At 40.9% G+C, this 16,361-nt stretch overlaps 1 protein-coding gene across 1 annotated transcript; it reads left to right on the top strand.

The window, feature by feature from the left end:
* Positions 1-266: 266 nt before the first annotated feature.
* On the top strand, positions 267-12,767 carry opn8a (opsin 8, group member a; the record flags this gene model as incomplete). The annotated part of the gene is made up of 4 exons (XM_079180738.1): positions 267-339; positions 6,240-6,533; positions 8,855-9,180; positions 12,381-12,767. The coding sequence occupies 4 exons, from the start codon at positions 267-269 to the stop codon at positions 12,765-12,767; spliced, it is 1,080 nt and encodes a 359-aa protein (XP_079036864.1).
* Between the last annotated feature and the right edge of the window lie 3,594 nt (positions 12,768-16,361).

Here is a 16,361-nt window from a genome sequence, read left to right as displayed (position 1 = left end):
TGCGTGTCATTGTGTATGTAGCTGTGTGGAGGGGGTCTGCCAATCTATACTGTACGGTACATTGACCGTATATTGTGTAGGTGTGAGATGCTGCGTCACACTGACAAAATATGAGTGATGACAGGAGAGAAAGGGAACGATATGCTCAGTCTTTCAAAAATTCAGTTCAAGTACAATCGTTGCTGGACTCGAGAACCTGTTGTCGGTGTGTTTTTTCCTGCTGGGAGTAATTTGTGCGTCTGTTTTCGACCACTGACTGGACAAACATGGATGATAAATACACGTCCAAACTGTCACCTGCGGTTGATTTTTGGACAGGGATGTATCTGGTGACAATTGGTAAGTACATTGCTTACTTATTCTATTTCAATATGTCGACTTTGTCTGTAAGATTAATATTTTCAGCTTGTGTAGCTCTATTTTAGGATTCTGAAAAAGTGATACCTTCTCTTTCATGTGGCTGCGGGCAGGAAGCTTAAACCCAGAAATGAATAATGAGAAATTAGCTGTTTAAATTCTAGGTTTGCTTGCCCTCTTCGCTGCAGGTCAAGAGACACATCGGGGTGCATGATGTCTTATGAGCTCCCCTTTATGTGTACGCAATATCATTAGTTTGATTTACTTCAGCAGAATGAACATAGAGTAAACACTGATGTGGGTACATGTGCACAAATATCCTTTGAAGCATCCCGGTCATGTTTCGTGCCTGTAAACACCTGATTTCAGAAACCTGGATTAGCCCTGATCCTGGTTTTGAGAAAAAAAGTAGTTACTGTTCTTCTACAAAATGACTGATATTGCATGTAAGGAATGAGCCACACTGATAGGTTAGATACTATCCACTGGCTCTCTGTGCCCTAACATAGAAGTGTGTGTGTGCATGTGTGCCACCTGTCTGCAAATGTATACCTGCAAGGGAAGTTCGGTCACTTCACTTCCTCTCCTGCTATCTTTGCATTCAATGAACGATGACTTCACACGCCTGCAACCGGTCCGCCGTATTGCCACGTCCCTTGGTGTTGTTGTCATGATGGAGCATCAGTCCACAGGCCATTTTGGGGAGATCTGGAGTAAGATACGGATCATCTATCACTGAAGACACACACGTTCAGCAGCTGCATTTATCCAAAATGTCCTTGAAGTTGAGATAACTGCACCAAATAATCTAAAACCTGCAGAAACCAATATTTACCATGTTAACATTGAAACTCATGTCATACTGTGTAAAGCCCACTGTGCCAAAATCACAGCTCTATGGATCTTCTTGCAGCAAATAACTGGGATATGAAAACAGCCATAGATAAATAATATCAGGGCTTGAAACAGGGCTGAGTGCCGCCAACTAAAACGTCCCTCACATGGGATCTGTACTACGTATTACTACCTCCTGCTAGACCCAGTTAAGACCCAGTTACAATGTGCAAAAATCTGTCAAAAGGGGAAAATCATGTGAAAGAAATTCCATCAAATGACAAAAGATCTTCAATTGAGCTGCTGTGACCTCCCCTGTTGCTAGCTTCACTTGCCACCAGCAGTGCAAACCGCACTGTAGAATACAAACATTACGATCACTGCAGGTGGTCAAACATTCCATTTCATGCAGCCTAGTCACACTAAGACCTCTCATGTAGGAGAAGAGCTGGGGCTTGAAGATTGAAGCTATGACATCTATTTATTTTTGTTCAAACTCAAACACTGATTCACAGGCAGTTATAAATCTCACAATAAATATACAGTTATTTTTCTAAAAATGACAAAAACGGAATAAAAATGACTGCAATGCTCACAAAACATGAACAATCTTCTGTTTAAATGTGCAGTATTATCTCAGGACACCGTGGTAGCTACTATAGCGTTACTCTGAGTCCAGTCAACATACAAAAACACAACGCTACACAATAACAAATAACCAGCGTTAGCGTCCTTTAGCCGACTCTGGTAATAATTACAACGATATTCAATTAGAAAGGTAAGAAGCTAGCGTTTAGGTTAACGCTACTTAATAGGAAGTGCGGCTATCATTCGGGAAAAGCTAGCCAATCACAAGTTCTCAAGTTAAATGGTGCCCTTAGTAAGCGTAAGCATTGACCCAACTCACTAATAAACAAGACGTTAATGACAGGGACTACCTGGAAAAGTATTTCCTCCGCTCGTGTTTGCACTAATTGAAGGAAGCTGCGTTCCCAAATAGAGCTCAAAGGCTGCTTGACCCCCCTACTGGAGACATGTTGTAATAACTCTTACCACGCTGCTGGCAGTAAAACATTATGAAGCATAAAAGATAATAAAACATAAAAAAACACTGTACATATCAGGTAAATGAAATACAGGCAGCAATATCCAGCAAAGGAATATAAAACCCACTGTAGTCTACACTATAGCTGAACCAGCATCAACAGATTTGGGTAAAGGGAGTGGAGGTTTTGGCTTTTCTTAGAGAGTCATTTAGAGTCACATGCATTGAGTGGTCAGAGAGAAGACTCCACATGAGTGCTAAATGTAGCTCCCTAATCTGCTGGATGCCCTTATTCGCCAAACACTTAAGCCACGTGACCGCCTTTTGTGATCTTTTTTACCCCCCATTGTGCCTCCCCCCAAAAAAAATCAGTTAATGCAACTTTAAGGGTTGACTGAGGAAGCACACTGAGTCAAAATCCAATAAAAGGGATTTGCTTTGGAGTGCCTTGCCGTTTTAATCATGTCTGATCCTTTGAATTGGGTTCGGCCACTTGTGTATAAGCGCGGGACGATATTGTTGATAGCAGGCTGTTGAACATTTTTGCTTATACTGAGGCAATGGTGTGCATATTTTTGTTATAACCTAATTTTCTGTTTTAACGTAATGTCGTCCCAAAAAAACGCCACGGGACACGAAAAAAATAAAGAATAAACAGACATTTTGCATCCCTGTACACGAAACCGGTAGATTGCATTTTTGTGCAACAGTAGAGTAAATGAGTTGATCCCAAGCCAGATGCACATATTATGCAACAACAGCTGCTGTTTGGGATTGATGTTCATTCCTGATGAATTGGTCCTGAAACAACCACAAGAGCCTCTCGCTAGTCCCAGTCGGCACGATTTGCCACATCACCCGGCAGAAGAGTTGAAGCCAAGTACGGGATCGATTGTTTGCATACGGAGACTAAATCAGTCACACGCTGGAGAGTTAGTCCGCTAAGCCGTCAAGTGAAGAGCCATGGAATCAAACTGCAACACACACTCAACAATCCACTGGAGGTTTTCCATCATGGTGCATTTGGTTTCCACTGAATTTATCATCATATGTCACATTTTTCCTTCATCTTAGTTGTTGAACAATATGTAAATATGGAAATGTTCCCAGTGAAGAAGAGTGACTGATTCCATTGGGATTTTTCTGTTTAGTTTCATGTTGCATAGAAGCACAGTGCTTTAGTTTGTCAGCCTTACCGGAGGGTTGACCTCGTTAACCGCAGAGAATTGGGATGTTGGGCCACATTCATTACATTTTTACAAAACCCCCGCAGGCATCGAGGGACAAACTAACCACCTAGAGGGGACCTCACCGCTTGTTAATGTGAAAGTAAAATATTTATTTAATAGATGTTTTGGAGTTTCCTGCACGAGACCGTCTGAGCCGGTCCCAGTTAGCAGCACCGTGTCACAGATGGGGGGTTACCTCCTGCGAGATGAGCACCGCAGAAAGTTGAATTTGAACCATGGAACACTCGCACAGTGATTGGACGGATGAGATGATGTGGGAGGAGAGAGAAGAGGCAGGACTGGAAGCGATGAATGTGGCTCAGTCTTTTTTTCTTTCAACAAGATAAAAGCATGAACGAGTAATGAAATGCATACACATCAGCAAGTATCCTTACACACAGCATTGTGTTGAGTCGATCTTCCAGACTTTTTCAGGTAAATGCCGGAGAGAAAAATATCTCGACAGATGGCAACAATAGGTTCATATTGCGGGTCATTCACCTCGTCCATTCACTGAAAATGTCATTACTTCTTTGGACGTATCCTGGTAGATAAGTGCTTCAGCGATCAGATCTCAGTTGTGTTGTTGCTGTGGCTCACAGATAAGACATTCAGTTGTTTGGTATTCTCCTCGAGAAAAGCTGCAGATGCAAGCAGCAATCAACAATCCAATGCACAATCTGTGAACGGCTTAAATAAACAATCGAGAAAGATTCTATCAACTCTTGAGATAAAAACATAGAGCTGCATTCTTGAGTTTTCTATTCAGCACGCACAAGCAACATTTCCAATACTCTTCACTTCGGGCAGTTGTTATATAGGTCTGCAGCTCAAAGCACGTATTCATGTGCACAATCGTCACAAATCTGTTAATAGAAAGTCATCGAATTCTTGTTTTAGTCAAAATGATCATAAAGTTTATGAATAAGGTACGAATGCAGAGCACTCGTGTCAAGATTGCTCTGGGAGAGAAAAATTCCATTAGGACTACTTTGGGGACAAAAACCTGACATGCTTTTTTTCACAGATTAAAAGGACGGTTTAAATAATGAACACATGTCAGCACAATATTGCATTTTGCATTTCAATCAAATTCCCATAAGCTCACTTAAGGTTGAACCCCGAACACATCAAGCAATCTCACTAATGGAGAAGACAATGATCATATCAGCAGTCCTTTTGTAATTAATAGTCAACTCTTTTTATAGAATCGCATGCAATGCAAAAAAAATGTGATATTGAATTATTTTCTTTTACAATTATTGGTTACCTGCTTGAAAATTGTAGATACGGTTCACTGTAAATTTGCGGAACGCAGCAATCTACCGTCTTCACCTTCCTTTCTGTCAACAAATCATCGCTGCATGATTAGAAAATTCAATAAAGAACAAGGTTTATGCTGCACTTATGGTCACATGCACAACATGTGGTAGATGTGTGAACACATTATTGTGTTCGGTTTTCTGTATGAGATCTATATTTTGGGTTATGCACTTATTGTCTTCCATGTAGAGATTTAAATGATACCAGTCTCATATATGGCAAATGTGAAAGCCACAGCCCGCAGCCAGCTATAATCAAGCATAACATTTAAACACTTTAAAGAGACAAGATGTGGTGTGTTTATTCGTGAGTTTTAGAGCTGCTGGTGGGCATTGATCTTACCTTCTACCCCTGTGTAAAAAGGCACATTTATTCTTCCCAAAATGTCTTACTATTCCTCAATTTGTGTTGTTATAAAATGAGAATGAATACAATAATCAAGTGCAGGGATCCCGATAAGTGCTTGGCAAGATTCATGGATGCTATATACAACAGCCTGTTTTCATACATGAAAAGAAAACTATTGTTTGGGTTGATAATACAGTAAGTAAGTAAGTAATAACTACAGAATGTAAGATCACTGGCAGCAGGGTCATTCACAAACAGCTGGCCTTCAAGCACTACAGCGACTGAGGAGGTCAAGGAGAATAGCAACGATTGTTCAGTGTACTGGAAGTGTATTGGAAGGGGGGGGGGGGGGGCTGGCTCAGTGCAACAGTGCTTCTAAGAATCACATCCTAGAAAACACAACACTTTAAAGCTCAGATGTAAAGAGTTACAGCAGCAGAAGATCTTTTTCCTGCGTGCGCAAATGAATCCTGATCTGTTGTTTGTGAAAAGAGGGGAGGGAAGCGTCAGAAATTGACGTCAAGTCTGCTTATTTTCTTAAGAATCACTATGAATCACTGTTGTCTCCAGCACACACTGTCACTGGGCAAAAAGTGCGTGATCAAATTGTATTTGATATTTGATATATGTTATATTTGATCCCTATAGTCTTAACCTAAATGTGCACTATTTTATCTCTTAGATTCTCTTTTTTGAAGGGAGCATCAGATCTAAAATGCTCATCGCAAACAAGTGATTATCTGTTGGCAATGAACATTGTGCATATGACAGTGAATAACTTGAACTTGAACAGCGAGCTGCGTATTATAAATCAGCGCTGAAGGCATTTGATCAGATGACTGAGGCCCGTTCGCTTTGCATTACATTAATTAATCTCTTGTTCGACGTGATCGGCACAAAAGTTGAATCAACAAGCAACTGCCTCGTCTGCTGCACAGAGAAGCTGGAACACGATGAATGGTTCTACACACACTCACAACCTCTTTTGAGACCTTGTTCTGGACATCGTTCCCACTGGAGCTTCCTTACCTGACCCCACAGGTTCATTATCAACATTCGTTTTTGAGATGCCACTTGTTTCTCTATCCTATTCTTTCCTGCAGCTGTCCTATCTATCATTGGGAATATGGCAGTCCTGGTCAGCGCAGCTCGTCGCGCCGTCCTGCTCAAAGCTCCCGAGCTGCTGACGGTGAACTTGGCCGTGACGGACATCGGCATGGCCCTCAGCATGTATCCTCTGTCCATCGCTTCAGCTTTCAACCACGCGTGGATTGGCGGCGACGCCTCTTGCCTCTACTACAGCCTGATGGGCATGGTCTTCAGCATAACCAGCATCATGACTCTGGCTGTGATGGGGATGGTCAGGTACCTGGTAACAGGAAGTCCACCAACCACAGGTATAGTGCAATCTCACATGAGATCTAGAGGAGATCAGAGTTTTTAAATGAATACCAGCTGGCATCAGGAAATCAATGCAGATAAGATTGAGCACACAAACTTATCAAAGGGCACAACCGTTTTATCTTCGTCGCCTTGAAGCCTTTCATATTATCATCAGTTATAAACCATTCCAGTGTACTGTACTGACGAAGATTATTGATGAGATCGATCACATAACCAGCCAGAGTAATTTAGCAGTCAGTACCTGATTGATCTTCACAGCCATGATTTATTGATCTGCTATTGTTTGACTAACGCCCTGTCAAATCTGTGTTAAATACGCTGAGGAATAAAAGATAAGATAAGATAGAACTTTATTAATCGCGAAGAAAATTCTTGTGCCAGAGTTTCATTAAAGATTACAAAAGAAGAATAGCAGGAAAATTCAATCCCACTGAGGATGTAACCCTCTAATCAGTTTGACATTTCAGTGAATTATTCACATTCTTGTCAAGATTTAGATGAGAAGATTGACACCACTCTCGTGCCTCCATGCTAAATATATATCAGCTATATAATATATAGCGGTGGGGCAAACGGCTAGCCTGGCTCCGTCCAATTCAAAAAGGATTACCAATAAATCTGAATTTTGATTACCATGTTAAACCTCCTACTCTTGTCATCACTGTTGGGTTGCCGGGGAAGACTCCAGGAAGTCACCGGCTTTTAAGAAACATTGTCGTTGTTACTTTTCTGTTTATGTATAGATTAAACAAACAAGGGCTAATTGTCAATTTTAGGTTTTCTTTTTTACTTTGGACCATTTCCCCTGCTTCCATTCTTCATGCTAACAATACAATAAGTGAATCAGCACATTTATGTAAATATAAATATATATATATATATAAGTTACATCCAGATTTGGCTACATATGTAATATTTGATAGAAAGATAAGAGTGTTTTGGTCTTTTAATGGGATCTTTTTGACAATAAGCTAAATATAGAATATCACCAGATGTATCCTTTAATTAACTTGTGCCTTCCACACCATTAAAAGGTGCAACATTCTGAGCACATCTATGATTGAGGGATTGTCAATAGAATACAAATATAAACATATATGAACAATAGAATAACTATTATTAAGTGTAAAAGAAATAATACTGACAACATTGCAAAAAATATCATAAATATCAATAAGAGTAAAATACAACAACAAAGATTCAATACAATAGTAAACACATGCAAAAAAGTGAAAATAATATTGCACATGAAATTGAAATGTGACATTGCTTCGCTTTTTGGGGGGGTTACCGTCTTCTCTCATCCCTCCACTCACTGAGGGTTTCATTCTTGTAAGGCAGTTGGTTTTAACAGGATCCCGACTGACACTACACTGATGTTCTTTTTCATCTTTTCACCAAGTAATGTTGTACAGAACAAATCATATTCTGTAATTACCTTAAGTGCAGCGAATAGCCTTACAGTCAAATTGAGTTTACCTTAACTTACACACCTTTGATACCTCTTTATGTTTATATGCCTTTATATATCAAAGTACTTTATGCTGCAGATTCCTTTGTGGGCTTTCAGTAGTTGGAGGTTTAAAAAAGTCATCTTTACATAAGAGCCTTTCATGATAATTGATACAATGGGGAATAAAGCAGAAGAACAGTGTGCTAATTGGTTCTCTGTTAGGAGGCAAGTTGCATGCTAATGCAAGTAAACACATAATGGAGCTTTTGACCGAAGGTTATTTATAGATAGATAGATAGATAGATAGATAGATAGATAGATAGATAGATAGATAGATAGATAGATAGATAGATAGATAGATAGATGGATAGATGGATAGATAGATACTTCATTCATCAAATTTGTTTGCAATCACACTTGCATCAGCCACCATTAGCTTTAGCTGATTCAGGCTTCACAATCACTGGGTCAGTAATGAGCTGTTTGGCTACCAGTCGACCGCTTACGTCCAGTCACATTCATGCAGATCTGCAGTGTGGCCATTATGACGCAGCCCAGAATCCATCAGAATTACGCCCGTATTGGATGATCTCGCATACATGATTTAAAGGACAAGTGTGTGGGATTTAGTGCCATTTAGTGGTGAGGTTGCAGATTGAATCCAAATGAATACCCCCCCCCCTTCAGCCTGCATCAGACTTTTCATTACATGCTGCCCCACCGAAAGAGGTGATACAAACAATTGCCGCCTGGCGGCTTTATGGTGCAAACACCATATAGCATAGTCCAAAATATACCGCATACAAATACAATAGTGCCGTAAAATTGACCCTGTTGAATCTAAAATTCGTTTGTGCACAGGTATCAGGTTTCAGAGGAAAACCATCAGTATTGTGATCAGTGCGATCTGGCTGTATGCCAGCCTGTGGGCCTTGTTTCCTCTGCTGGGCTGGGGCAGCTACGGGCCAGAGCCATTTGGACTCGCCTGCTCGATAGACTGGAACAGCTATGGGAAGTCCCTGAACCACTCCACTTTCATCATGACTCTGTCTGTACTCTGCACATTCCTCCCCTGTCTTGTCATCCTCTTCACCTATTTTGGCATTGCGTGGAAGCTGCACAAAGCCTACCAATCCATCCGGAGCAACGACTTTCAATGCGGCAATGTGGAGAAGAAAATCACTCTTGTAAGTATATGAGACAATAAATGCCATGTTGACTCTGTCCCGTCAGTTTCTTTCCCTGTTTGAAACATCATTTGTGAAATGCGGATAGTGACTAAAAGGCCTTTGTACTGAACTGTAATTAAAGACAATGGATGTGTGAGTTGCAAAAATGTATATTCATATTCATATTCATATTCATATTCATATTCACTCTTAGCAACAAATAATGTAGCGTTTTTAAATCAGCACAACCTGCTTTACAGAAGCAAGCAGTAAAAGAGATAATCTATATATATAGTACCTATATACTTTATATATATATATATATATATACTTATAAGACATTTCTGTAGATCTGTCTGTTTTATGTTCTTTTGAATATTTATATGAAGCTGAATATTTATAGACATCATACAGCGATGTTCAGGCTTTATCTGGGCAAAGTAGTATTTGACAGGCGTGCGGATCTACTTGAATAACGTGGACATAAGAACGATTTCCAAGTAAGCAGGATTATTGTGTCGACATTGAGTCGATTGAGTTAATGCACAGTTAATAATCACCAACACACAACTAAGACGAAATAGAAGAAGGTATAGCTTGGCATGCGAAGGCCGCCTGGGAAAAGCTGCTCAGAGGATGCTCAGCTCAGCTCAGCCACACACCACTGAAACTGGCAGGTTGAACAACCCCTCAACTGTGTTGTGTAGAGTTTGGCGGAGAGAAACGATGGATGGGAGGACAGCGTCTATCACTGTGCAGCTGTGCTAGAGACAGAATTGGTCAGCCATAGAGTCGGCTCAGACACAAAGTGCTTTTGAACACAGCAGCTAGCCAGCTTGATTGCCAAGTGCACTATTTCACGTTATATGATTACATATAACGATGGAATTTAGCACAGCGCACACGTCATAGTAGCAATCCAATAATTCATAAAACTACCATGTTTATACAGAGTATATATTTATATGATTTTGCTACATTTGTGCCGAGCCAGTCATTTACAAACTGAAGGCACCTGTGAGCCAAGTCATTTACACCACTGTTGAATCACTCATTATACAGACCCTGTTACGTCAACAAATCAAATGAAAAGACCAACAATGTGTTCGTCCATCCCTCAATACTTTCTGACTTCCCTACCATGTCTTTAGGACTCAGTCCCAAGCTCATTCAATCCCACTGAGGATGTAACCCTCTAATCAGTTTGACATTTCAGTGAATTATTCACATTCTTGTCAAGATTTAGATGAGAAGATTGACACCACTCTCGTGCCTCCATGCTAAATATATATCAGCTATATAATATATAGCGGTGGGGCAAACGGCTAGCCTGGCTCCGTCCAATTCAAAAAGGATTACCAATCCATTACCATTACCAATGGAAGACTCCAGGAAGTCACCGGCTTTTAAGAAACATTGTCGTTGTTACTTTTCTGTTTATGAATAGATTAAACAAACAAGGGCTAATTGTCAATTTTAGGTTTTCTTTTTTACTTTGGACCATTTCCCCTGCTTCCATTCTTCATGCTAACAATACAATAAGTGAATCAGCACATTTATGGAACTATAAATATATATATATATATATATAAGTTACATCCAGATTTGGCTACATATGTAATATTTGATAGAAAGATTGAGTGTTTTTTGGTCTTTTAAAGGGGTTTCTTTTGACAATAAGGGAAATATAGAATACCACCAGATGTATCCTTTAATTCACTCATGCCTTCAACAGCATTAAGTGGCAAGAGGTAGAAAGTAGTTTTAGGGTCAGGGATGAGGAGGAGAAGAATGAGGGACACCAGATAAAGAGTAAATCCCTATTTTATCACTCCATTGAAATGGTACTCCACTTCAGCACAAAGTGATCTGAGGAATGCTGAGTGCCTCATTATATCTGTGATCTCTAATGGTGTGCCTTATCTAGGCATACGGACGGTATGCCCACTTGTGCATTTGCATTTAATGTGTGCATATTCATTCATGTGTGTCACAGTGCGTGCATTGAATTGATTTTACTCACGAGTGTTTTTGCAGCAGATTAGAAAATGAAGTCAAAGGTCAGTAGTGTATCTATCTGTTGTTAAACGCGGGTCAGGCTGCATGTTAGCGTGACTGCAGCAAAACGAGGAGGCCTTGACAAAGATCCGAGGAGAAAGTGTCTCGCTGATCTGCCGAATGTGCTTGACAGAGCGCACAGGGTCATCGTTTTTTACACATCTGGGTTCCTGTGAACACAACAGATTTGTTTGTGAAGGAGCGTATGCCCTGCGGATGTGACTATTTATTGTGTGTGTGTGTGTGTGTGTGTGTGTGTGTGTGTGTGTGTGTGTGTGTGTGTGTGTGTGTGTGTGTGTGTGTGTGTGTGTGTGTTTGAATGCATGTCGGTACCTGTAACGTTCACTTGTTACTCCCACAGAAATGCATTTTTCTTTCACCAAATAGGTTCCAATTAACTATGAATATGTCAGCGAGAGCTGGATTCGACCGCTTCCATTATGGGATGTCGGTACATCTGTCTTGATTGTCTGAAAGTCTGCATCTTCACTTATAGAAAAGAAGGCCAATTGAATAAATTCAATGAATGCCTTTTATCTACTCGCGAGGCTCTCTCGCTCTTTCTCTCCAAACCACTTAAGTTAGTTTTCCATCTATGACGTGTTCCATGAATTTACCGTTTCACCAGCCTGCTTGGAATCCACATTCACATGTGAATTACTTATTTGATGAGAAGATGAGAGTATTGATGATGTGGAATATTCAAAGGAGGAATTTATTATTCTTATACAAACTGCAGTGGGAAATCGTGAGGTGGAAATTGCTCTTTGGAGAGGACTGCTGTCCCCTTCCTGTTCATCACGAATCATATCCCCTTAATTCTTTACATGTGACAGAAAGTCAAATCCCTCACGGCCAAACATAAGCTGTAGCTCATCTCGCCTGACCTCATCTAGATATCACTTACCTGAGAACGATGGCCTGCTGTTTTATCTTGGCCTTATAGCCATGGTAACACAAAGATATATAATTATAGATGTGACCATCGGTGCTGAAAGGCTTAGTTCTACAGTAAACCCATCATCCCCATCAAACCACCGGTGATTCATCCAAATAATTTGGGGGGTAACATGCTTATTTGCTGTCTTGCTGTTTCCTGTTTCCTCCCGTCTGCTTTACTGAACCTCTCGTGCCCTTTTCATTTGCTCTTCTGGCTCCAGATGGCTGTGATGATCAGTTTAGGTTTCCTTTTTGCTTGGACCCCCTACGTGGCCGTCAGCTTCTGGAGCATGTTTCACTCCCAGGAGCACATCACTCCGTTCGTCACCCTGTTACCGTGCCTCTTCGCCAAGAGCTCCACCATATACAACCCCTTCATATACTTCATCTTCCAGCGCACCGCCTGGCAGGAGCTCCTCCGCCTCCAGAGACAGATGTTTTGTTGTTCGCGTTGGGCCAATTCACCTGCCGAAGGAGGGAAGCTCACAGGCGAAATGGTAAAAGGTTCTGACTGCACCGTTATGGAGAATGCGACTGATGGAACCTGTGTGGGTCTAATGGGAGCTCCAGGAATGCAGTCTGTGAGTCAGATGATACCTTTGAGCTAATACATGTGATGAAGTCTTCCCTTGCCAAGCGCTAGATGAGAGGATCAATTCCACTCTCATCTCTGCATGCTAAATATGTAGAGCAAACAGCCGGTTAGCTTAGCTCAGGAGAAAGATTTGAAACAGCAGGCTCAATCCAAACATCACAGAAATCCACCTGCTAGCTAGCACCCTTGACGCTCACTAATTCGATCATTAATACAACGTGATCTCATCCCGACTCGTCATATTTTGCATGTTTGAGCAGAAGTCCGTTGTATTTTGATGCAGAAGGGTTTGCGTGTGGTTAACAATGTTTAGGCAGCAAACCCCACTTGGTTAGTTTTAAAAAAGCATCACAGTTTGGCCTAAAATAAGTATAGGTTGCATTGTCATGTGAGCTAGCAGTGGTGTAGCATCACATGGCAGCATCTGTAAATGACGCAAATGGGTTTACATTCTTTTGTTTAATCTTTACAAAGACTGAAGATCTAAAACGACATGGTGCGATTTTACAAGTGATTGTGTGCCAGACTATTTCTTGGACGTGCCATCTGTTTCCCCGTTTTCAGTCTTGGCGCTAAGCTAAGCTAAGCTAAGCGGCTGCTGGCTCCAGCTACATATCCAATGCACGGACATGAGGGTGGCGTCACTCTTCTCGTTGAAATGGGGTGGATGAAATTGATACAAACTATCGTTTCTTTAAGTTCAAGATAGAAGGTCGCCACAGGGAGAACAAACAATAATGTGGATTTGATTTCCAGAAAGCGGCGCGAGAGCTGCATGAGAGATGCTAAAATATAGTTATTTGTGAGTGTGCCCTTCCCTTGGCCTCCCATCAGCTATGTGTTCTGTCTTTGATGAACTTCGTGATGAAAGCATCCTCCTCAGTGCTCCTCTGCTGGGTCGTTTCACCCCGTGGTCAACTGGCAGCCTCAGAAAATGTCAGCTTTTAATTATGGTGTGCAATGCGCACGCACAAGGGATTTACTGTTTTTCCGACAGATTATGCTAATTTGAGCTTCAGAAAGAAGAACTTGCAGCATTATTAATTTATTTTAATTCAAAGAGCGTAATTATAGAGCTCAGAGAAAGGATGATTGACTGGTATATTTATCTTGTGTCATGTAGCAGAATGGAGAGCAAACAAATTGAAATGCTGTATTATAGAATTAACTGAACGACCCGAACAAACATGTCTTGAAAATGCACTTGCGCTTACTTGTGTCTGTGAGTACTTATAAATAAATACTTTCCTTTTTTATTCTGTTTTCCACAGCTTGTGTTCACTGACTTGATATGTATAATAGTAGTTTTTGTTTGTATATTTGTTTCAGCTCAGTACATACAAAAGGTCAGGACCACACTGTTTTCCATCAGGAGGTGGGGGAAGGTTGTTATTATAAAGTAACCTATAACAGTTGAAGTAAAACAATACTTGGTTAGTTTGAAGTACACACATCTGCCACGGATTATGTTACATTACATATATTGTATGCTATTAGTTTAATAAGTAAGTTTAATCAGGGAAACTGCAGCAACTGTGGAAAGAAACATTGCATGATGTGCAAAACACCAGCAGAAATACAGATGCATAATCTAGTGAAAAATAAAAGAATTGGCTGGGGGGTAATTTGACATGCTGGGATGTAATTGGTGAGGGGAAAGGACCGTGTGTCAATAATGAAATGTATCTACAACTGTACAAATGGATGTCTAGCCTCCAGCTGCTGGGGAAACTATTGACAACCTGTTACCAAGCTGCGTCGAGCATGCAGCTAACAAAAGAGTTGTATCCGTTTATTTGACTGAATCTCTCTCCACCTGACCTGCGAGTCATTTACATTCCATGGGCAGATACAAGGAATAAACAGTGAGCTCCCCAGCATCAGGAAGATGTGGGAAACCTGAAAAGTAAGTGTTTGCATCACAAATGATTCGTCCTCCCACTCATATCCACTGATGATGAGGACATTCCTGTGGTAACTAAAGGTACCCTGTGGCATTTTATTGTCAACAACCAGGTTTGTATACATTCAAGGCTTCTGTTTGTCAAACCAAATAGTTACAAAACCCGTGTCCAATTACTGTTTTCTACCTCATTAATGGTTTAATGTTATGAAGCCTGCATCATTGAGATCTTCTTTTTCATTCTCCAGACTCTTTTTGTTCTTTTATTTGAGGAAAAGTAATTATTTGAGACCCACTCTTCCTTTGAAATGTTGCAGAAATGTTGCAGTTTATATCCACAGGTCATTGGGTTTCAACGACTCAATTAGAAAGGAGAGGAAGGAGACTGCAACAACGTAAACGATGGAACAACAATAATGTCCACACAGGTCTCCAGGATAAACACATTGTGCTTCTGTGGACTACAGTGACAGCTCCACAGGGTCCCTTCAATGCCACAGGCTTATTTATAGGCTCTCGGTGTTGCCCGGACAGGCTCTTTACTTAAGCACTAACATACTGTTGACACCTTCCCCTCCGGCTGTATCAGACTTTTCGTCCGACAATCCAACACTCCAATCAACACCTCTCACCTGCAGAAAACTTGCCATGTACCATTTAATCTTTGAGCGACTGGTATTGTCACGCCGTCCCCTTTTCACTCTCACCCAATCCGACGATGGTGTTACATCTGCGCCCTGCGACTGTCTGAACAGTGAGGGTCTCCACAATGGATTCTCCAAAGCTGGAAAAAAAAGACGTCTCCAAGAGGAAAAACTAGATCAATCTCCAAGATAAGGTCCTTTTTTCCTGACATTTGTCAGAGAAAAACATCGTTGTTACTTCCTTTTGATTGATTATGTCACTCAAAAGGCTGTGGATTTCCAACAAGAGAAAACCGTCATCATAAATGAGTTCCATAACTGTGGCTCATGTTGATGCAAAGCTTACTGAAGTCCCTCCAGATGTCATTATTTTAGATAAAAATACACAGTGAGAGCTGTAAATTAGAGCTGCGAGGGGCTGCTTCATAGTGCAGTGACTCTAGGGACGTATGTTGTGACATATACGTTGTCAAAGAAATGAACCGATAAAGAAAAAGGTTTCCTTCTGCGCGTTCATCTTGTCTTGCATAACTGAATGCTGGGAAGCCGATCCTATTGAACATCACAGGCAACAAACATTTGTTTGTAGAAAGTAAAACCATCTACCTAAAAAAAGAATACTGAGAACAAGGCTACGGTGCATGCCCCCAAACTGACTAAAGATCACACTTGAAATCTTAAAGGAAAATAGAATCTGTCTGTGTTCTTTCAAATTACCAGGAAGTAAGGTTCAGGCAGGTATGTTTAGGTAAAAGAGCGTGTTGACGTCAAGTTCACCGACTAGCGACTAACTTCATCAACATCAACATTTACTTACAGTTTCGCACGGGACACAAACAGTGGTCACCTTGAGTGAAAGTCCTGTGTTTGTTATCCTCTCCCGCCTTTCCTTTCTGCAAGAAATCGCATGAGGTTTAGGCAACAAACCTTAGGTTTAGGGAAAATACCTAGTTTGGGTTCAAATAAACTCTTTCTGGCACAATGCCCTGAAGGTGTGGCGACATATTGGTTTGTGGAGAACGGTTGTTTTTTTGCAACCAGAAGTGACATAGGAGGGCGG

Source organism: Pholis gunnellus, assembly GCF_910591455.1.
Source record: "Pholis gunnellus genome assembly, chromosome: 19".
NCBI classification, from domain to species: Eukaryota; Metazoa; Chordata; class Actinopteri; order Perciformes; family Pholidae; genus Pholis; species Pholis gunnellus.
Note: the sequence above shows the minus strand (reverse complement) of the source record. Positions and strands in the feature narration are given on the sequence as shown.